The following is a 22,310-nucleotide window of genomic DNA, read 5'->3' as shown; positions in this document are numbered from 1 at the left end:
CTGAGCCCAGCTCACTAAGCTTGCAGCACCTGGGCCATGAGTAAGAGCAGGGTCTCCAGCTCCGCCCCAGACCCATGATGTCCGTATCCTACCCGAGGGATGTGCGTGTGCATTATCATTTGGGAAGTACTTTGATATCAGAGCTGTGCGTCTCAGTTCTGTCGTGTCCATCCCAGTCCCACGCAGGACTTTATAAACCAGCATGGCTGTAATCCCGTAACTCAGGATCTTGCGGCAAGAGGCTCTGGAGTTCAAGGACAGTTTGGACTACAGAGGGAGGCCTTGTATTAAAAAAATCAAAACCAAATACAAAAAAAAAAAAAAAAGAACAACTTGAAGAACACAGGTCAAGCGTGTCTGTGAGGCTAGCTCTGAAGAGGGGAGACTCATCCTGAGTGTGACTGGCACCAGCACATGGTCTGGGGGGCCGAGCAGAATAGGGAGGAAGGAGAAAGCCAGCTGGGTGCCAGCATGCCCACCCCTCTGCTTCCGGTGCCATCCTTAGCTTAGCAGCCATCTTGTGCTTACCCCTGCTAACACATCCTGAGCTGTCCTGACCATCCCACGGTCTCCACCATGGTGGACTGTACCCTCTGAGCCGAGATTCACCCTTCCTCTTACAAGTCACCTGTCAGATAATCTTGTCACGTGATGAGAAAAGTAACTGATCCCATGCCCCAAATCAAATCAGAACTTTGAGATTCAAGCTTAGCATGATCTTGGTGTTGGGACCTCTCTCTGCTCTTAGCTGAGCCTACGGTCTGTCTGAGGGTTGGGACGGAATCCTGAGCAGCCCAGGACTTCTGAGTGCCTGAACACTGCTACATGGAGCACGTGAGCTCAGGGCTTCAGCCCAGCCTTGGCATCCATGGTGAATTCTGGCGGGTACGGTCAGCCCACCCTCTCACTCCCTCAGAGTGGCCGTTTCCTTGTCTACTTGGAAAGACAGTAGTCACCTGGTGGAGCATCGTGAGTCTAAAGAGGCCCAACACAACTTCCTGTATATTACCAGCCTCCACCCAACATGCCCAGGACCAGGGGACTCCATGTGCTAAGCCTGGATCTTGATGTTCCTGGATGGGATCCCCTGATCCTAGATCACTTTGGACCTGGTCCTATTGTTAAGAATCTGTGGCCATTCTGGGCAGTAGTGGTGCACGCATTTAATCCCAGCACTTGGGAGGTAGAGGCAGGCAGATCTCTGAGTTTGAGGCCAGCCTGGTCTACAGAGTGAGTTCCAGGACAGCCAGAGCTAACAGAGAAACCCTGTCTTGTGGGGGTGGGGGATGGGGCAGTGGGGGGTAGGAGGGTGAGGGGGTAAGGGGTGGGGAGTGTGGGGGGCTGTGGGGGGGATAAAAAAGAATCTGTGGCCAGGCACACAGACATTGTCAAGTTCTGAATGTCTGCTCTGAACAGTCTTCTAGAACATCTAACATGGAAGGAGAGAGCCCACTCAAGAGTCTTTTTGCTTTGGTTTGTTTTGTTTTTTGAGACAGGGTTTCTCTGTATATCCCTGGCTGTCCTGGAACTCACTCTGTAGACCAGGCTGGCCTCCAGGATGCACCACCACTGCCCGGCTAAGAGTCTCCCCTTTAATAAAGTTTATAGTCAACTGCAGCCATCCTTCTAGACATTGTGTCAAAAAGAGACACTCTTAATAAAACTCCTGTAGCTCTGACACCCGTTCCTGTGCTGGACGCTAGCACGTTAGGTGTGACCCAACTCACACCTGACCAATCCACCCACACACTGTAAGACCTGAAGGTGTAGACTCTGAAGTCCTGATCCCAGCTGAGGATCCACAGAGGAGAGCCAAGAATCAAAGCAGGAGCCCAAGGTCAGAATCCCTTATGCTTCCCAGGTTAGACCAGGCTACCTCGCCACTCCAAAGCCCTAGCTTTTGGGAATCTGAAGATGACAAATAGCCCAGCTTCTGTGAGAAGCAAGAATTCCATTTAATTGAATCTGTTTCTTTATCCCCTCCCTCCTCCTGTCTCATGTCCTAACCCCTTCCCGGCCCCGCCTCAGGAAAAGAGCCAATAAGGTGGCCTGTCCAGATGGAAAGCTCAGGAGGCAGAGTTCTTGGAAAATGTCAAGGAAGGGGCCCTGGGAAGAGAGAGGCCCAGGCAGGTGCTGTGGAAGGGAATGGGGGGCTGGAGAAGGGACGGGGACCTATGAGCATTCCATTTAGGAAAGTGGCAGACTTTAACAGTGTCTGGGATAGGCGAGAACTAAGGGGAGGCAGGGAGGGGAGGGGAGAGGGACACATTTCATCTCTGTTCTTTGTCAGCTCTCCCGTTAGCCTTTGCAGGCAAGCCATGATCCATCAGGGACCCAGTCCAACTTAATAACCGACGCCTACTCAGAATCGGAGTGGGAGGGCAGAAAGGTGACAGACTGGGCAGAGGCAAGGTCAGGGAAGTGAGAACTTGAAGGCAGGGGACCCAGAGTTCCTCCCTGCCCTGGGGACTGTGGCGCCAGGCCTCTAGCTCCAGCTAGAGGTGCTGCCTAGCCTGCTGCTGTGTGATGAGTGATTCATGACTAGTTTCCATGTTCTTGCTGTGTAATAACAAGGCATAGCTGAGGCACCTCTGAGCCTTCCTGCCAACCAAAAGACAAGGCCAATCTGGAGGACAGGGCCTCAGCACTGTGGCAGGAGACTGGGACTCCACATTAGAGTCAATGCTCTAAGAGTCCTTATCTCTGGGAAGGAGAGTCACCTGAACCAGCTTGGAGGCTGACACAGAGGCAGTCAGAGAGCTCTGCTTGGGGTGGGGGGTGAGGGGGACATGGGAGGGGCAGGGGTGGCCAGTCTCCTGAAGGCAGCCCCAGACAGTATGTGGCCCTGGGTGGGGTGACACAGAGGAAAGGCATGTTCTGTTGATAGATGTCCTGGGGAGCAGGGTCGGGGGCCTGGCAGGCTGAGCCTCTGTGGCATCACTAGACCGCAGGGATCCATTTGTTATCTTCATTGTAGAGGAAGGACTGCTTCCCCGGAATCTCTGGCTTGTACGTGGCTGGAGGGAGAGAAAGAAAGAAAGCATCAAAAGAGGGAGAGGTGACCAGAAGGGTGGCTCAGAGCAGGAACGGCTCCCTCACCCTGCTCCTGTGTGGTGCCTGGCTCTTATTTTATTTTTAAAGGGGCAGAGGTCACCTTTGGATGCCTTCCTTATCCACTTATTTTGGGACAAGGCCTCTCGTGGAACCTTCTGCTCCATCTGTCTCCATCCTTGGTCACAGGCGAGCACCAGCGATCTTGGCTTTGCATTGCATGCTGGGATCTAAGCCCGGTCCTCATGCTTACACGGTGAGCATTCGAGCCACCGAGCCATCTCCCCAGCCCTGTGACATGGCTCTTAGCTGGCCAGACTGGCCTCTGGACTGTGGCTTCTGGCGTTCTTGAACTCTTTACACTTCCTTAACAGAATCAACTTTATTTACAATTTCACTTTCTAGAAGATGTAAAGTGGGCATCTCAAGTAAAACGGCACTCTTAAAGAGGGGGGTTTAAGCTGGTAGAGATTTATGTTAGCTTAACTGTTTCCAGGAAAACTGAAATCTACGGCCATTCACGGACATATGTCTCTAGTAAACAAGCCTTGTGAGGCACAGTCCCAGAATCTCTCCCATGTCCTCTCAGGATGCTACAGAGGGGAGGTCAGGGTCCAGGCAGACCCATGCCTGCTGTAGGCACCACAACACACAATGTTGTGCATCCTCCCAGCATACCCAGGGGCTATTATGATGGGGGTGACCACAGCAGGAGGAGGGTCATGTCTTAGGGTCCGTGCTTCAGGAATCCTTCATGTGCATCCTTCTCAGATACCATTCTAAGAGGATCGAGCAAAAGAGCTTGACAGAAAGCCCCAACCAATCCCTGGGCCTCCAGAGCTCCTGTGTTAGACGCTGTTCTCCTGTCCTGAGGAAACACCCTCCAGGGCTGCCCATCGGGGTTTACCAAAAGGCTGAGCGAGAAAGGCGAGGTGGCTGCCCTGTTGGCTCTGCCTTCCAGTCCCTGTGCACATGGCGCATGCCAATAGCTCTTGCCCTCGTCAGGGAAAGGCAAGGGGAAGTTAAGAGAGCTGCAGACAGGTGGGGAAGCCCAGAGATGGTCCATCACTGTGGGGCGAGCCTCTGCCTGTAGGAAACTGCCCATCTTGATGCAGTGGGCCCCTCAGAAAGCTCTCAGGGAGATCTACCCTCAGCTCATGGGGACGGAGGGAGGAGCTAGGTGGCACCAGAGAGTCACTCCTTCAGACCAGCTCTGGTTACTGTGACAAACAAGACACTGCAGCAAGAGACCTGTGGCCGTTTAAATGGGTTTGTCCCCCAGAGATTCATGTGTTTCCAGACTTGGCCATAGGGAGTGGCACTTTTAGGAGGTGTGGCCTTACTGGAATAGGTGTGGCCTTGTTGGAGGAAGTGTGTCATTGCAGTAGGACAGCTTTGAGGACTCTTACACTCAAGCTCCACCCAGGGTGGAATTGGAGCCTTCTCCTCCTCCTGGCTGCCTGTGGGTCAAGATGGAGAACTCCTGGTTCCTCCAGCACCATGTCTGCCTGGCAGGCCGCCATGCTTCCTACCATGATGATAATGGGCTGAACCTCTAAAACTGTAAGCCAGTCTTGATTAAATGTTCTCCTTTATAAGAGTTGCCTTGGTCATGGTGTCCCTTCACAGCAATGCAATCCTAAGACAAGGCCCCACCTGGAGACTCAACCCCACCACAAATATCCCAAGCAATAGGCAGCTGACCCTTCAGGCCTTACCTGTCTTTAAAATCCCCTGGCCAGTCTAGACTAGAGGCTTCAAGAATAAGAAGGTTTCCACACATCAAATGAGGTACAAGAAGAATGGAGGAGCGGCCCCTTGTTCTGGAAAGACTCTGTGTAGCATGAGTTACTGGCAAAACCAGAACAGGGAAGTGGGAAGAGGTGGGTGGGAGAACAGAGGGAGGGAAGGGGGCTTATGGGACTTTCGGGGAATGGGGGACCAGGAAAGGGAAAATCATTTGAAATGTAAATAAAAAATATATTGAATAAAAAAAATAAATGTAATCCACCACAATAAAAAAAAGAATAAGAAGGTTTCTGAGAACTTTATAAATGCTGTGACCATTTCCTACTAAAACAATGTCTTGGGGCTGGAGAGATGATTCAGCGGTTAAGACCAGAACGGTTCTTCTAGAGGTCCTGAGTTCAATTCCCAGCAACCACATGGTGGCTCACAAGCAACTGAAATGGGATCCAATGCCCTCTTATGGTGTGTCTGAAGACAGCCAACAGTGTACTCATACATTAAATGAATAAAAAAAATTTTTAAAAAAAGATATATTTCTAAATAACAAAAAAAATGTGTGTGGGGCTCGAAAGATGGCTCAGTAAAGATTGCTGCACAACCTGGAGGATCTGACTTTAGCTCCCTGGAGCCTTCGGGAAAAGCCAGCGTCATGGACATATACCTGTAACCCTAAAAGTGTTGGCATGAGGACAGGCAGATCCCTGAAGCTCGCTGGCCAGCTGCCTGGTAGAATCAAGGTGCTTCGGGGAGAGACCTCGTGTCCAAAACAATAAAATAGGTTTTGAGATGATTTGCCCACTTACTGCCAAGCCCGACAGCCTGAGTCCAATCCCTGGGGTCCACAAGTTGTCTTCTGACATTCTTACGGGTCATGGCATGAGAATGCATGTATGTGTGGGACACACACACACACACACTCACGAGATGAAAGGAGGGAAGAGAAGAGGGGAGGGGAGGGGAGGAAGGGGTGAGAAGGGAGGGGGGAGGTCTGTAAGGTGCACACCTTAGCTAGGACAGTCACCCAGAAGCTCTGAACTCTTGCTCGGCCCCAGCCATGGTTTTAAATCCAAAGCCCCCTTTCCATTCAAAAACAAAACATTTTAGTATTCTGAACTGTGAGCCAATGACCTGCTAAACCCACCTCACCCTCGGAACCTGTTTAGCAAACAGCCCATAAACTGGTGGTATCTGATGACCTCAGAATAGCACACTGTTGCAGAAGAGTTGGGGGTCTCAGTTCTCTGACCTGGGCCAGGAAGGTTTGGTTTGGATGACTTCATTGGCCACCGGCTGGTATTGGACACAAATGATGCACTGGAGATGAAGTGCTTAGGGGGTCCCTCGTAGTTCACAATCTCGTACTGACCAGGACCAGGCAGAGGTGGCTTTGGGGGCAGAGGCAGAGGGTAGGCAGAAAAATTCAGGAGCGTAGTTTTCCTTTGGAAAAGACAAAATGGGAAGGTGTTACAGCAGCCTCATCGGGGCAACAGTAGTGTCTGTAAAGCACAGGCAACTCCAGGGGATCCCCCCAGGGTCTATGGGGGGGCACCTTGAGCAGTATCCTAGCTCAGTTGCTTATGAGCCCAGAACCTCTGGGCCTGAGTTTCCTCATCTGTACAATGGTAACCAAACTACACAGGCTTGCCTGGGTTCAATGAGGTGTAGTGTCTAAACCATGGTCCTGGGACAGCGAGAGCACAGACACTCTTCTGTCTCAGACATCTGTTGCTGAGTTCATTGGGAAAAGCAGGTAGCATTGATTGCATGTGCTGTCTGTGATGAATTGCTTTAGTCTGGCTGGAGCTCTGAGAACTGATGCCTGGGTGAAAAGAGGCTTTGATGAGCCACTAATGATGCCTGTACTGGAGGCTGGGCGAGAAGAGTCTTTGATGAGCCACTTGTGATGTCTGCATAGCCAGGGAAGAGGAAGCCTTATCTTTCCGTCGAGGGATTTGCTGGTTTACAACTGGCAAATTTCTACTGACATTCCAGAACCCTGCTAGCTCATTTCCCCCTAAGGCTGGAGTTTAGGAATCTAGAACAAGACACACCTGCTGCTTGTATTGTAAACTATTTCACACTGCCACCTTTCCTTCCGGAAAGGGAGTCTATTTTGTATAGCATCTTTGCCATTAAGTCATTAAATAAAGCTAAAGGGACCCAGGCTAGAGTCCCAGCCCACGTAAACAATTCAGGAAGCATTTATAAGCTGCTGGATCTGGACAGGAGAGCCTTTGAGAGCTGTTCTCACACTGCAAGCCACAGGACAATGGTTACCAGGTGTCCTGGGGCCATCTGGGGAGTCACCCACTATCAGGAAATGCCTCACACCTGAAGTTTCTCCTGGAAGGGACACTGGGCCAGAAAGCAGTGGGGGAGTCCTGGCTCCGAAGACCCTGAAGAACCTGGGCGTCTTCCTTCTTAACTCCCGTGAGCAGGGACACACACAGCTACCTCATTTGCTGAGGGGGCACATGTAGAATCAGTCAGAGCTCGTCACAGGGATGGGACTTTGAAGCACCAGTCCCTCAGTCCCAGCAACTTAGAGAACCGCCAAGACAAAGGTGTCTGGGTTTCAAGGTCACCCACAAGGAGTGTGAATTCTAGTCATGCCACGGACTGGCAGTGGGGTCAAGGACAAAGTCCTGTACCCGGAGCAGGAAGGGGGAACCCCTGCTCTTTATAGGGGAGCCATAAAGTCAACAGAGGAGGTGTGCAGAGCATTTCCCGATGAGCCGGTGCGTGTTCAGCGCCCACACGAGGGCCACCCCACCACGTGGGGATTTGCCCGCTGCTAGGGAGGCTCTGGTAAGCCACATCACTCTGCCTGACACATGAGCTTTGCTAACAGGTGCCCTGAATATTTATATTAGAACAAAGATATCCTTGGGAAGGACATAATACGTACCTGTCCACTCCGCAAGGAAGACCTGGCTTTAGGTATGATCAAGAACCTTTCTCTGTATAGATAAACGCTACCTCACCCCTGCTCTGGCTGTGACTCCTTCCCCAAGACACCCTGAGAAATTCCACGTATGTGTGTCTGAGTGGCTACATTTGGAGACAGGCTTGACTCCTGGAAGTCACATCTGGAACAAGCCAACTACCAGATGAAGTCGTTCATCAGTCTGGAGCACCCCCAAAGCCCAAGAGTCCCAACTTTTTTCCAAGGTAGACCATGAAGTGTTTGCCTGCTGTTTTAGTCAGAGTTTCTATTCCTGCACAAACAACATGACCAAGAAGCAAGTTGGGGAGGAAAGGGTTTATTCAGCTTACACTTCCACATTGCTGTTTATCACCAAAGGAAGTCAGGACTGGAACTCAAAGCAGGTCAGGAAGCAGGAGCTGATGCAGAGACCATGGAGGAGTGTTTCTTACTGGCTTGCTTCCCCTGCCTTGCTCAGCCTGTTCTCTTATAGAGCCCAAGACTACCAGCCCAGGGATGGCACCACCCACAAGGGGCCCTCCCCTTGATCACTAATTGAGAAAATGCCCCACAGCTGGATCTCATTGGAGGCACTTCCTCACCTGAAGCTCCTTTCTCTGTGATGACTCCAGCCTGTGTCAGGTTGACACACAAAACCAGCCAGTACACTTGCCTAAGCAGGGCAGCTGTCGGAGGCTGATGCAGGCCGAGCTCACATCACATACCTGCACATTGGTTGGACTGGCCCCTTCCTGCTCCCCCTCAGAGTACTAGGGATGCCCCGTATCCTCAGCAGAATGCCAGGCTCTCCAGCAAGCACCAGCATTATGTGTGGTTCTGGCCAGGCACACTTAGGAGTCTCAGCTGCTCTGCCCTAAGACGCAGATCTTGAGGGCCGGGTAGTCTACAGACTGTGGCTTGAATGTCCCCTTCCCTGCTCACTGTCGTCAGGAAGCCTGACCACCCCAGGCCATGCACTAGGCGAACCAACTTTCACTCCTGTGCCTAACAGAAAGACTGTTAGAAAAGGAAACAACAAAAGTCCTGACCACACATAAAGGCACATGCCCATAATCCCAACACTTGGGTAGCTGAAACAGGAGGATTACCATAAATCTGAGGCATGGACTACGTGGGGAGTACCCATGCAGCCTGGGCTAGACTGTGAAGCCCTCTTATGGAAACAGGAGGGCAGAGGTGATTCCTATGAGGGGATCCAAACCTGCACCCAGGAAGAGGTCAGCAGGAAACCTTCAGGTAGGGAGGGGAAGAAGGGAATTCCAGTGACAGGCACACAGGGGTGGATGTGGTGCAGGGAGCAGCCAGCCTCAGCCCTTCCCTGGTGTCTGAGCTCTGTTGCCTTCTTTATTCCCCTACACAAATGTTCTCTGTAGTTCAGCATGGGGAACTAGGAGCCTCAAGGCTGAGTAAGGTAAAATCATCTCCCCTAAAACATGAGGCAAGTAGAAAGAAAGCACAATAGGTGTGTGTGTGTGTGTGTGTGTGTGTGTGTGTGTGTGTGTAGGTGTAAGAATGCATGTATGAGTTTATGTGTATACTGGCTGGTTTTGTGTGTCAACTTGACACAGGCTGGAGTTATCACAGAGAAAGGAGTTTCAGTTGGGGAATTGCCTCCATGAGATCCAACTGTGAGGCATTTTCTCAATTAGTGATCGGGGGGGAGGGCCCCTTGTGGGTGGTGCCATCTCTGGGCTGTTGCTCTTGGGTTCTATAAGAGAGCAGGCTGAGCAAGCCAGGGGAAGCAGCTAGTAAGAAACATCCCTCCATGGCCTCTGCATCAGCTCCTGTTTCCTGACCTGTTTGAGTTCCAGTCCTGACTTCCTTTAGTGATGAACTGCAATGTGGAAGTGTAAGCTCAATAAACCCTTTCCTCCCCAGCTTGCGTCTTGGTCATGATATTTGTGCAGGAATAGAAACCCTGACTAAGACAAATTGGTACCAGCGTAGTGGGGTATTCCTGTGACAACCTGACCATGTTTTGGGGAGGATTGTGGAAGGACTTTGGAACTTTGAGCTAGAAAAGCCATTAGAATATTAAGAGCTTGGTGGAAAGTTCTGTAGGAGCTTGAAAAACAATGTTAAGAACAGTGCAAAAGATGGAGGTCTGGCTTGTGAAATTTCAGAGGGAAGATTAAAGACTCTTATAGTGGCCATGTTTTGATTGTGAAGAGTCTGTGGTTTTGGTTAGCTGAGGCTGAAAAATCAGCTGTGAGTAACAAGATACCAGAACCACTAAAGCAAACCTTTGTGTTACTGGGACTATTGATGCTGGTTAGCTGGAGCTAAGAAATTAGAGGTGATTAAGAAGAGACCAGCATCACTGAGATGAAATCTTCTGGGAAGTGTTTTCTGAGAGCACAGAGAGTGTGTTTCAGAGATAGCCACAGTTGTGTTTTGTGCTGTGGCTGGACTTGGTACTGTGTAAGAGTCAGCCAGATGGTACTGGTTTTGAAGGCATGAAGGGGTCATAAAGAGCAGTTGAGGCTCTTGGCACAGTGAGAGGCCACGGAAGGCCATTGGTGAAGGTGCAGCCTCAGTTGCAATTGATGGCCCAGGACTTGAAGGGGTCATGCATAGGAGCAGAGGCTTGTCACCATGAAGAGAGCCTATGAGAGGCTATTGGTGAAGCCTAATTACAGTGGAAAATAGCGGCATTTTGGAGATGCCAGTACCATGTAATGACCACCAAGAACAGCAGCAGCAGTGGAGTACAGGCAGCTGGAGCCTAGAAGACAAGCTGTGTGCTGCAAAGGGCAGAGCTGGAGAAGTGACGCAAGCCCTTGGAGGAGCCCGGAAGATCAAGAGTTGGATCCCAGACATTGAACCACTGGAGTTTTGAGTTTTGCTTTTGGTTGTGACTGTGCCCTGATATGTTTCCCTCTTGAAGGAAGAACGTATTTTAGTGGAGCCCACAGTTAGAGACTTTGAATTTTTAAAAGACTTTGAATTTTAAAGATATTGGACATTTTAAAGTGATTGAACTTTTAATATGCAAAGACTGTGGGACTTTTAAAGTAATTTAGATCTTGGGGATGAATAAGAAAGTAAGGAATGAGGCTTAATAGTGATGTGTTTGTGTGTCAAGTTGACAAGGGGTCAATTGTACTGGCTGGTTTTGAGTGTCAACTTGACACACAGGCTGGAGTTATCACAGAGAAAGGTGTTTCAATTGGGGAAGTGCCTCCATGAGATCTAACTGTGAGGTATTTTCTCAATTAGTGATCAGGCGGGAGGGCCCCTTGTGGGTGGTGCCATCCCTGGGCTGGTGTTCTTAGGATCTATAAGAGAGCAGGCTGAGCAAGCCAGGGGAAGCAGCCAGTAAGAAACATCCCTCCATGGCCATCAGCTCCTACTTCCTGACCTGCTTGAGTTCCAGTCCTGACTTCCTTTAGTGATGAACTGCAATGTGGAAGTGTAAGCTCAATAAACCCTTTCCTCCCCATCTTGCTTCTTGGTCATGTTTGTGCAGGAATAGAAACCCTGACTAAGACAATGTGTATGTGTGTGTATGTTTGTATATATGTGTGTATGTATATGTATGTGTGTGTGTGTGTCTGTGGGGGTTATGTATGCATGTGTATGTGTCTGTGTATGTGTTTCTGTGTGTCTGTGCATGTATATGTCTATGTAAGGGGGTTATGTATGTATATGTGTATATGTGTGTGGGTGGATGGGGTGTGTGTATCTGTGTGTGTATGTGCCTGTGTGTTTATGTGTGTATATGTATATGTGTATATGTGTGTGTATGTGTGTGTATGTGCATGTGTGTGTATGTGTATGTGCATGTGTGTGTGTATGTGCATGTGTGTGTGTGCGCGCGCGCGCCACATGTGCACACAGAGCAGAACAGAGTGGACAGGGAGGCTGTTCCTTCAGGAATGAGGAGCATGGACAAAGGCCCAGGCTGGGAACAGTGTTATTCTCGGTCTTTCTGGAAGGTACACGTGACTGAAAAGTCATTAATAAGAGAGCTCCCTTTAATTTTACACTGGGCCTTGAGGGGGGCTGAGTGGGAGAATGGTAAGAAAGGAGAGAACCACCTAGAAAAAGGGACAGAGCTGAAGGCAGGCACTGTCCTCTTTTCCTATGTCTGAAACCCTGGGGGAGGGGTGCGAAGAAGGTGATGGAGTCCAGACACCAGAGCCCCCCTCCAGCCTCCCCCGCCCCACCCCGCCCCGCCCCTGCCCCCACAGCTGGCCCCCGGGAGTGAGGAGCAGTTGTGAAATCCCTGAGGTTCAGCGACCACACCCAGAATGGCCAGCAATGCAGTGTGACCAGGCTTTGATGGGTTTCATGCTTAGTAATGAATGAAAACATCCATTAAACTCTCCCAGGAGCCACAGCAGGGTTAAGCTCACTCCGACTTCCTAGGGACCCTTTTGTTAAAGGCCCAGAGATAATAGATGTCTTCAGGGTCACAGCAGGTCACTGGTAGAAGGCACCTAGGACCCCTGGGACACTCCCAGACACAGGTCTCTGCCTGGGGGATTCCCAGGTTAGGGAGGGATAAAGGGCAATTTCTCACAATTCGTCTCCACATTAAAGGGAGGCCGATTGCCTCTGGGGCGGAATGCAAGTGTCTGTTCTGCAGGGTAGGGCGGTGACAGATAGCTACCCAGGAAGAAGCATCCCGCAGTGAATGACAATCCTCATTCCCCAGGGAACCTTAGGTGGGCCCTAGCTTAATTACAGAACTGGAGCCTGGCCAAGGGGCTTGATTCTCTCCAGCTACCCTTGACAGGACAGCCTACTGTGCTGTGCTGGGGACATCAGGAAGCGGTGAGAGAGGAGTCTCTGGGGATATCTCCAGGTGGCAGCACCGCTGGAAGGACCCCGTTCTGATCTCAAAGGCTTCCCCTTGGCCTCCCCCACTGAGTCACACCCCCAGGATGGGAACTGAGGAACCCAAGAAGCGAAGCGCTGGCTGACACCTTTTCGAGACAGGGTTTCTCTGTGTAGCCCTGGCTGTCCTGGAACTCACTCTGTAGGCCAGGCTGGCCTCCAACTCAGACATCCACCTGCCTCTGCCTCCCAAGTGCTGGGATTAAAGGTGTGTACCCAGCTCTCGCTTCACAACCTAAGACAACCCACACAACAAGGAGTCCTCTTCGCTGAGTCAGTTGGGCATCTGAAGGATGAGAACACCCAGAATACATTCCTCAGCCTCCTCTCATGAGGCACAAGTGGCGGCCTCTGGAGTGGCACTGCCCTATGGCCACCATTCCAGAGAGCTCAGGGGAAGGTTCTCCTCATCGAAGCTTCCAGATCCTGGCTGTGGGTTTGAGCCACCATGTCAAATGGCAGCTGTGTCCTGGTTGAGCAGGATGCAGGAGCATCTCAGCTGTGGTGAGTGAGAGCAAGGTGTCTGAGGAGACAGCTTCTCCCAGTTTGAATGGCAGGTAATGCATTGAACATCAAGTGATCTCCATAAATATGCATGGCTTTTATGTGTCAGCTGGGGGAAAGTAAGAACTGTTTCCAAGTTCTGCTTCATTCTGCCGAGAAGGTCCTCATCTCCGCTCAGTGATGGGGCAAGGCGGGGCGGGGGGGGGGGGGGGAGCTCCCTACCGGACAATCCTCTGCCTACCAACCTGCCCATGAGCCTGCCCCTTATCACAACATTTCCCCTCAGACTAAGGAAAAGTTTGTGTGCTGAAGGAACTCAAGCCAGCCTGAAGGCAGGAATCTCTGACCTTTAGAGAGGGACCAGCCATCCTGCCCCTGCAGAATCCCACAATGGGAACACAGCGAGAACTTCCGTATGAGCCTCAGTTCCTTCTCCAGCTCCTGTTTGACTTGACAGAGTCCTGCCTTCCTGCCCTGGGCCCCAGACTGATGGCCAGATGGTGCCCAGTGTTTCCAGCCTCCTATCAGTTGCCTGGGTGTCTAGCCTGTGGTAGCAATGGACCTGACACCTGCTTTGTCTCTGTGGAGGGGTTCAGGTGTCCACACGCTCAGCCCCAAACCTGCTGTCCCCCTTCCAACGGTCGGACCTGCAAGAGAGGCTCCCACAGGAGGTGAAGCCTCCAACGGTGGAAAGATCAGTCAGCCTTCTGTGCGGTTTGCTCCAAAAGCGCTCCAGGCATCTGAGGAATTCTTAAGCCCCTTTGACTCTCTTAGATGAAAGTAACATTAGGAACGGGGTATAGAGAGGTGGAAAGAGGGTTCAGTGACAAAGAGCACTTGTTCTTGCAGAGGACTGGGGTTAGGTTCGCAGCACCCACAAGGCAGTTTGTGGTATACAACCAACTATAGCTATAGTTCCAGAGGACCCGTCGCCCTCTTCTGGCCTCCATGGGTACTGCAGACACATGGTGCACAGACACACATGCAGGCAAAACACCTGTACACATAAAATAACAATAAAAATTTCAAACGCTTGTCGCTCTCGGCCTCCCACCCCTGCTTTGCAGGGTCTGGCTAAATAACCCAGACTGATCTGAATTCTCAGTCCTCCTGCCTCCACCTCCAAAGTGCTAGAATTACAAGCGTGCACCAACCTGCCCAGCTGTTTCTTCTTAACTTTGTGAATAGTAAGTCACCATTTGCACCTACTGTGTGCCTGACAAATTTTTAATTCTGAAAGCAACCCTGTAAGGCAAGGATCAGACCTATTTAGCTCTACAGATAAAGGTAGGAAGCTAGGAGCTCAGAATATAGTTCAAGGGCCAAAGGTCAAGGGCCAAAGGTCAAAGTCCAGCAGTTCTCCCTCAGACCACATCTCCTGGGTGTGTCCCCACTCCTGCCTCCCCCGACCCCCACCCCCGCATAGGGAAGACTCCACATTATAAAAGCAGAACCACCATGACCCCGGGAGAAGCCAGCTTTGTGGGGGTGTGGTGTGGGGGAGGCACAGAAAGAGCCTGGCAGCTCTATACCTGGGTCTCTCAGGCAAATCCCTCAACCTTGCTGAAGATCCTTCCTCTAGGAAACAAGAATGGCGACACCGCTGCTGGCATGGGAAGGCACGCTCTAACGCAGGCACCGCTCAGCTAAAGTCACATACCCTCCAATGGCTAATTGAGCATTATACCATGGTGCCCCCCAGCCCCCAACCCCTGTCCCACCCCGGACTGAGTCCTGTTAAGTGGTGCCCTTCTCATCCTGGCCCTGCAAGGGTCCCCTGGAGCTACCAGAGAAAGAAAACGCGGGACTCACGGGAGATGAGCTTTTTTCAGAATCTTGGTTTGATCGTTCGGGTTGTAGTAGCCGGGCCCTGGGCCTGTTGAGTTCGGTTTTAATCCACGGTCAGTTTTGGATTTGAAGCAGGACATTAAGCACTTTGGTGATTGCTTCACCAGGGACTCATTGACATTGTAATACCCTGAACAGAGAGGACCACAGACATAGGATGAGACTTTGCCCAGATCAGGGAGAAGCAGTGCCTGCCACTGACTCCTCACCGCCACAGGCACCTCACAGTGGACATGGTGACAGTGTCATCTCAGTGGGTCAACTGGAAAGGTTGCCTGTGTGGGCTGACAGTCAGGCCTGACATTTGGAGAATGCACTTCAACCCATCAGCCTCAGAGCAGCCCGGCTGGGTGGGTCTCACTGTTTCAAACCATACCCAGGGCCCTGCAGTTAATTCCAGAGACAGGAATTAACTAGCCAGAGGACTTCCAGCCAGCCAGACACCTAAGGAACACCCCAATACTGGTGCAGCCCATGCTGACACAGCTCCCCCCTCAATAGAGTAAGAACACTCAGTCTTCTGGGAACAGGACGGTTCCAATAGCTGAATGAAACCTTCGCGTATGTATAGTAAGAAAAGGGTGTGTGTGTGTGTTTCTGTGTGTGTGTGTGTCTATGTGTCTGTGTATATCTATGTATCTGTGTGTCTATGTACCTATATGCCTGTGTATGTTTATGTCTGTTATGTACACATACATGTATGTGCAGATATGCATGTCTGTGTTCACACAAGACCCCTTCCCTTGTTCTTTCTACCACTTTCTGCCTTATTTCCTTAAAACAGAGATCTCTCTCTAACTAGGCTGGGGGCCAATAAAATTCAGCAGTTTCTCTGTCTCTGCCCTACACAACACTGGAGTTATGGGCGCATGTGTGTCCACACCCAGTTTTTTACATGGGTAACAAGGATTTAATCTCAGATCATCCTGCCCATACTGCAAGTACCCTACCTGAGGAGCCACCTTCTCAGCCCCCAAGCAATAGGTTCTTTAAAAAAAAAATTAAGTTTATTATTTTTAGGTGTCTCTGTTTGCATGTGGATGAATGAGTTCAAGGGTCCCTGGAAGGGTCGGATCTCTTAGGGTTGGAATCCCCTAGAGCTGTGAACAGCTGAAATGGATGCCGGGAATTGAGCTTGGGTCCTCTGGGAGAACAGCAAATGCTCTGAACCACTGCCTCACCTCCTCAGCCCCTGCACAATGTTACCAAGAATCTGCTGCATGGGGGGAAAAAAAGACCAGCTCCCTCTAAAGCAGTGTTTCTCAACCTGTGGGTCGAGACCCCTCTGGGAGTCAAATGACCTTTCCACAGGGGTCACCGAAGATCATCTGAAAACATGGGTCTTTACACTACAACCCATAACAGTGGCAAACAGTACAGTTTTGAAGTAGCAACGGGGATGATGGTATGGTTGGGGATCGCTGCGACATGCACAACTGTAGTAAAGGGTCACGGTGTCAGGAAGGCTGAGGACCCCTGCCCTAGAGCCCAGGTCCCACGATCTTGGTCTTAAGAAACCACAATCAGGGCTGGAGAGATGGCTCAGCATTTAAGAGCACTGACTGCTCTTCCACAGGTCCTGAGTTCAAATCCCAGCAACTACATGGTGGCTCACAGCCATCCGTAGAGAGATCTGATGCCCTCTTCTGGTGCGTCTGAACAATGTTACTCACATATATAAAAAGAAACCACAATCAAATCCACTTCATTTGTCCACAAAACTCCGAGAAGGGGAGGACGGCCTGAGCCGGAGGGGAGGACGGCCTGAGCCGGGGGGGGCGGGGGGGGGGGAGGATGGCCTGAGCGGGGGGGGGGGGGGGGGGGGGGGGAGCGGCCTGAGCCGGAGGGGAGGACGGCCTGAGCGGGGGTGGGGGGGTGGGGGGGGTGGGAGGGGGGGAGGACGGCCTGAGCCGGAGGGAGGATGGCCTGAGCCGAGGGGGCGGGGGAGGACGGCCTGAGCCGGAGGGGAGAGCAGGGAGCAGTCTCACCCCAGACTTCCCATCAGTCAGAAATGAGGGAATCACTCAACAGAGGAGGCGCTCTAGACATAAAGCTGGGCATGCTGTGAGCGAGCAGCATCACGGGGACTAGGCCAGCAGGGGCGGGCCAGCTCCCTGGTGACTCTCACAGGCCAGAGGGCCACCTGGGCCACCTGTGCATGGCTTGGGAGTTTGCTTGAGTGTGCTCTTAGTTATCTTTTGTGTGCCTACGCTTGTGTTAGTGTGTGCACGTCGGCGTGCGCTGGTGCACGTGCAGGCCAGACGGCCCCTCCCCAGCCCCCCTCTGCTTCTTACAGTTCTTTTCATTTGTTTACTGATGGCAGTGTTGTATGTTTACAGATTACCACCTCACATGCGTGGAGATCAGAGATTTGGTCCTGAGGACTGAACTCAGGGCAACAGGCTAGACAACAAATACCGTCTTGTTAGCTGCAGGGCCATCTTGTCAGCTCTCACATCATCATCATCATCATCATCATCATCATCATCACCACCACCCGCATGATCGCTCCCTGAACCTAGAGTTCCAGGTTTGGCTAGATTAGCTGCCCCCCACCCCCGAGGATCTTCCTGTCTCTGCCTCCCCAATTCTGGCACCACAGGAACCTGCCTCCCCACAGGGCTTTTTTACTTGATCATAGAGCCCAGGTCCTTGTGTCTGTTTTCAGCAAGAGCAAGCACTTTGCCCCACCCACTTTTTTTTTTAAAAAAAGGAAAACTCATAACAATTCTCCTGCCTCAGTCTCCCAAACATTGGGATTACAGGTGCCACATACTAATACACTTTTAGAGATATGCAAGAATACATACACAAGAAGCTTGAAAGTCTATATGACATCTGGCATCACTGTCTAAGTGACCAGGATGAGAAATCAGGGCAGGGTGAGGGGGGTCCAAGAGGGGTCACGCCAGGAAAGAAATTCAGTAGAACTGGTGGGATCCAGAAAGGTGGGAACAATCTTAGTAGCGGTGGCATCATGGGGACGACAGTTCAAGGGTCTAAGGCACTGTAGAATCTGACTGTGCTGTCTGGGCTTTTGTTCCAGAGACAAGTCTTGCTTTACAGCCCTGGCTGGCCTCACAGGGGATCTTCCAGCTTCTGTCTTCCAAGAGGCTGGCTTTGCTCTAAGATTTTACTTTTCTTTCGACTAAGTGGTAAAATGCTGTAAGACATCAGTACCGTCAGGACATGGGGAGGAAGGCTGGATGCCCTCTGTGAGAACAAGAGGAATGCTCCCCTGTGCTGAGGAGTCATTGGGTCCCAATTCTTTGTTACAGGGGACCCTGGGTAGCCTCTGAGAGGGCGTGCTGACAGATGCCAGGTCCCAGGGCTCTGTGGTGGGGCCCCTGGCTAAGCCCCAAGGGTGCTGCTTTGTTCCACTGTGTAAACAAACAAGGAGGCCTTTGTATGGACGGTGCCAGGGGTGGGCGCTGCGGCTGCGGCTGTGCTGAGCCTCCTAATTAGCGCTGATTTTGTTACTCAGCTTCAGCCTGATCTTCTGGCTTTAATCTGGATTTGCTGAAATCTGACATGCCCTACAATTTTCTCCACACCCAACGCCTCCCTGCCCCTCCTCTGGATTCTGGGTCCCAAAGTTCCAGGCTTGGCTGGGTAAGGCTGGTGAGGTCAGGCTGTGCGGACTCTTCTGAGGCTCTAGGGTTGGAAGTGTGGGCGCACAGGGGTGCCGCCACCTTTTGGAATACAGGCAAGCTCGGATGTGTTCCTGGATTCAGGTTCCGGAAGGCACCAAGGATCCGAAGGGAAGCAGGCGCCTGGTCAGGCACCTTTGGGCTCAGGTGTGCTATTTAGTGTCTTGTGATTCTGGACAAGTATTTGTAAACTCTCTGAGCATCTTCTTCCAGGGACTATGGGCACAGGCAGGCAAAAATCTCCCTGTGGAATAAATGCAGCCAGCACCTGGCCATTTAGGAGAGGATGGTGAAGTGGCCTCTGTGGCAGTGTCACCTTCTCTCTCCCTCCCTGTTAGTAGCCTGCCGAGGCCACTTTTCCACCTGGCTGCCCAAGAACTGCTGTGCCTGGTCCGGAAAGTCCAAGATGGCCACTTAGCTTAGCGGACATGCGCAGAGCCACTGGTCCCTTTCCTCTCCATGACCCCCAACCCCACAACCAAGCTTCCTCTGAACAGGCTCCCTGTAGAGAGGCGCCCAGAACACGCAAGCCACAGCAGGGACCCAAAGTCAAGGGCAAAGCCAGGCAGCTGCTTACCTGGGGCTGGCCCTCCAGACCCAGACGAGGGCATGAATCCTCTCGGCGTTTTCGATAGAAACCCGGCTCGAGCGCAGACATTGTTTTTCTGTTTGCAGGAGGCGATGGAGGCCTGTGTGGGAGAAAATCCACCCCGCATGATCAGTGGCCACGTGCCCTCTTTCTTTGTCACCCTGCCTGGACAGGTGGCAAATATGAGTCAAATTTCAACCCGTCTTTCTTGGAAGGAGAATTGACATGAGCTGAAAAATGTGGCTATGGCTGTGACCTTATCATCTACAGAGTCCAAGTGGTCTGTGACAAACATGCGCACGCGCGCACAGGCAACCCACGCACACCAGGGAGAACCTAGAGGACGGCTAGGAGTCTAAGAGAGAAACCTGAAGACCTTGCCAAGGCTGTGTGGCCCTGCTCAGAAGGTCTCGTCTCTCTAAGCCTGAGTTTCTCTCTCTCTCTCTCTCTCTCTCTCTCTCTCTCTCTCTCTCTCTCTCTCTGTAAAATGCACCCGGTGATCCCCGCTCTGTTTTGGAGCATTGTTGGAGGGTCAGGAGAAGACATCACAGACCATCCAGAGAAAGTTAGGGGTCTGTTTGTTGGTTTCTTCTCAGTGCTGGGGTCTTGTGCACCACGGGCCAGCTGCACCCACTGCCCTTGGGGGAAGGGGTTTTGCTGAGTGTGTGAGCCTGTTACGCGTGTTTTCATTTTGCTTGCTGTCATTTTTTTTTTTTAAACCCTTTCCAGGACAAGTCCTCCTGTCCCTCACTTGGTCCCTGGCTACATTCTTCCCTATACAAACAGAGCTCTACCCACAGCATCTGGGGTTGCCCGCAGCCCCGTCGGTCAAGATTCTAATCAAGTCTGCAGTCGCTCTCCTCTCTCTGCTTTTCTGGATGGACCAGAAATTAAGAATTTTGGCTGATCCACGCAATTTACATATGAGAGCGTTCCATGGGTTCAGACCTCTAGAAATGATAAGGGGGAGGGGCTGGGTCTCAGGGTGGGAGGAGGCTGAGATCATTCTTCTGTTACGCACGCATCACAAATATTTGAAGTACCAATTTGTAGTCAGTCTCCTGTATTCCTTAGATAACAGAAGCAATAAAAAATTGTGTTCAAGAGTGCTGGGAAATATTTGCTGAATGAGTGAAACTATTTGCTGGGGGCTGGGATGGCTTGATCCTCCCGGGTACTTCTTTGTTTAAAAAAAAAAAAGTTTCTTGAGAAATGCAGGTGGCGTTTCGGTTTTGTGCTCACAGCGGCCGAGGAGTGTAGCTTTTCCCAGGGTCCTGATGGCAGGTTGCATGCAGGGAGTTCCTGCACAAAGCCCAGATGGGCAGGCTAATTACTGGACAGGAGAGGACCAGGCCCAGAGAGGAAATAACAACACCTGCACGGCGAAGGACTCCAAAAGCAAAGCCCAGGCTGAGGCCAGGCTCGCTCAGAGCACAGCATGGCTAACGGGATTACGGCCTTTCGGCTGCTTGCCTGGTGTCCCTGTCATTGTGCTCTGGGCTGGGGGAAAACCTCCTGCAGACAAAGCAGTTCCCCACCTTTGTTCTTTACCCAGACAGAAACCTGTGGAAAATGGAACATTTTTGTATACCTGTGAGTCGGCAGAATGATTTCTCCATTAGACTAAGAAAATACTCAGCAGGTAAGCACAGAACAAAGCTGAGTTGTAAACCCTCCAAGAGAGGAACTCCAGATATAGCTGAGCAGAAAATACACCTGGACCCTGACAGCAGGGTGACTTCAAAACTGAAGGGGGGCAGGTGTCTGTGTGTATGGTATATGCGTGGTGTGTGTGTGTGTGTGTGTATGTGTGTGTGTGTGTGTCTGTGTGTGTGTCTGTGTGTGGTGTATCTGTGTGTGCATGTGTGTACATGTGTATATATATGTGGTGTGTGTGTATGCGTGTGTGATATGTGTGTGTGTGGTGTGTGTGTGTGTGTGTCTCTATGTGTATGCATGTATGCATGTGAGAAGCCCCTGAGGAAATTGCACCTGGCTCTTGGTGACATTTGCCTTGGGAACACACATTATAACGGAACTGACATGGGACAGGAGAGACGCTTCAGCAGTGAAGAGCATACACTGCTCCTGCTGAGGACCAGAGTTCGGTTCCCAGCAACCACACCTCTTACTTACTGCCTGTAACTCCAGCTTCAAGGGATGGATGGATGATCTGGCCTCCAAGGGCACCTGCACTAAAGTATACCACACACACACACACACACACACACACACCATACACACACATATACCACACACACCACATACCACACACCACACCACACACACACACACACCATACACACATCAGATATACACACACACACTTAAAAAATAAACTTTTTAAATAAAGAGAAGTAGAATTATAAGAAAAATCTACTCTATATCTCTGTATGCTGGGTTTCCATAGGGCTTAGTTGTATATTACTCAGAGTATAAATGTGTTACTTTCAGTCACCTTAAAACAACCGTGAACAAGATCCAGGCACTCCATGGAGAAATAGCTTAGTCATTAAAAGGATTTCTGCATAAGCCTAAGAGCCCGAATTTGCATCCACAGCACTCGTCATAAAAAGTCACACATGGTCTGGAGAGGTGGCTCAGCGGTTAAGAGCTCTGGCTGTTCATCCAGAGGTCCTGAGTTCAATTCCCAGCAACCACGTGGTGGCTCATGACCATCTGTAATGAGATCTGATGCCCTCTTCTGGAGTATCCAAAGGCAGCAAAAATATACTCATATATATATGTATATGTATATATATGTATATACATATATTTTTTTAAAAGGGACAGTGGCACACATCTTGGGAAAGTAGAGTCAGGAGGATCCTGGAGACTCGTTGACCAGCCAGTCACCAAGGACCCTTTCTCAAAAACATCATCGTAGTCATCATCATCATCATCATCATCATCATCATCATCATCTAAGATAGACAGCAGTTGAGGAAAACACCCTCACGTGCACATACACGTACACACAACATGCATGTACTGTCAGAAAGAAACAACTCTGCTCTGGACCTTGGTCATTTGCAGACTAACAGGGGCCTGTGCCCAGAGGCCACTCATTTGATGAGAGACATTTATCACATGCTGGTGTGTCCAGGGCCCTGTGGGGAAGTACAAGGAT

The 22,310-nt window shown here is 51.0% G+C and overlaps 1 protein-coding gene across 1 annotated transcript in view; it reads right to left on the bottom strand.

The window, feature by feature from the left end:
* Positions 1 to 2,940: 2,940 nt before the first annotated feature.
* The window catches only part of Stpg1 (sperm tail PG-rich repeat containing 1), a 34,594-nt gene continuing 15,224 nt past the window's right edge, over positions 2,941 to 22,310 (bottom strand). Inside the window, exons 5-8 of the mRNA XM_052175699.1 lie at positions 19,169 to 19,280; positions 14,906 to 15,071; positions 6,047 to 6,237; positions 2,941 to 3,017 (exon numbers count right to left, since the gene is read on the bottom strand). Coding sequence (XP_052031659.1) covers positions 2,941 to 3,017; positions 6,047 to 6,237; positions 14,906 to 15,071; positions 19,169 to 19,280 — 546 coding nt within the window. The remainder of the gene's footprint in view (positions 3,018 to 6,046; positions 6,238 to 14,905; positions 15,072 to 19,168; positions 19,281 to 22,310) is intronic.

This window comes from Apodemus sylvaticus, chromosome 3 (assembly GCF_947179515.1).
Source record: "Apodemus sylvaticus chromosome 3, mApoSyl1.1, whole genome shotgun sequence".
Taxonomy (NCBI): Eukaryota; Metazoa; Chordata; class Mammalia; order Rodentia; family Muridae; genus Apodemus; species Apodemus sylvaticus.
The sequence above is the reverse complement of the archived record's forward strand: the minus strand, read 5'-3'. Positions and strand labels throughout refer to the sequence as shown.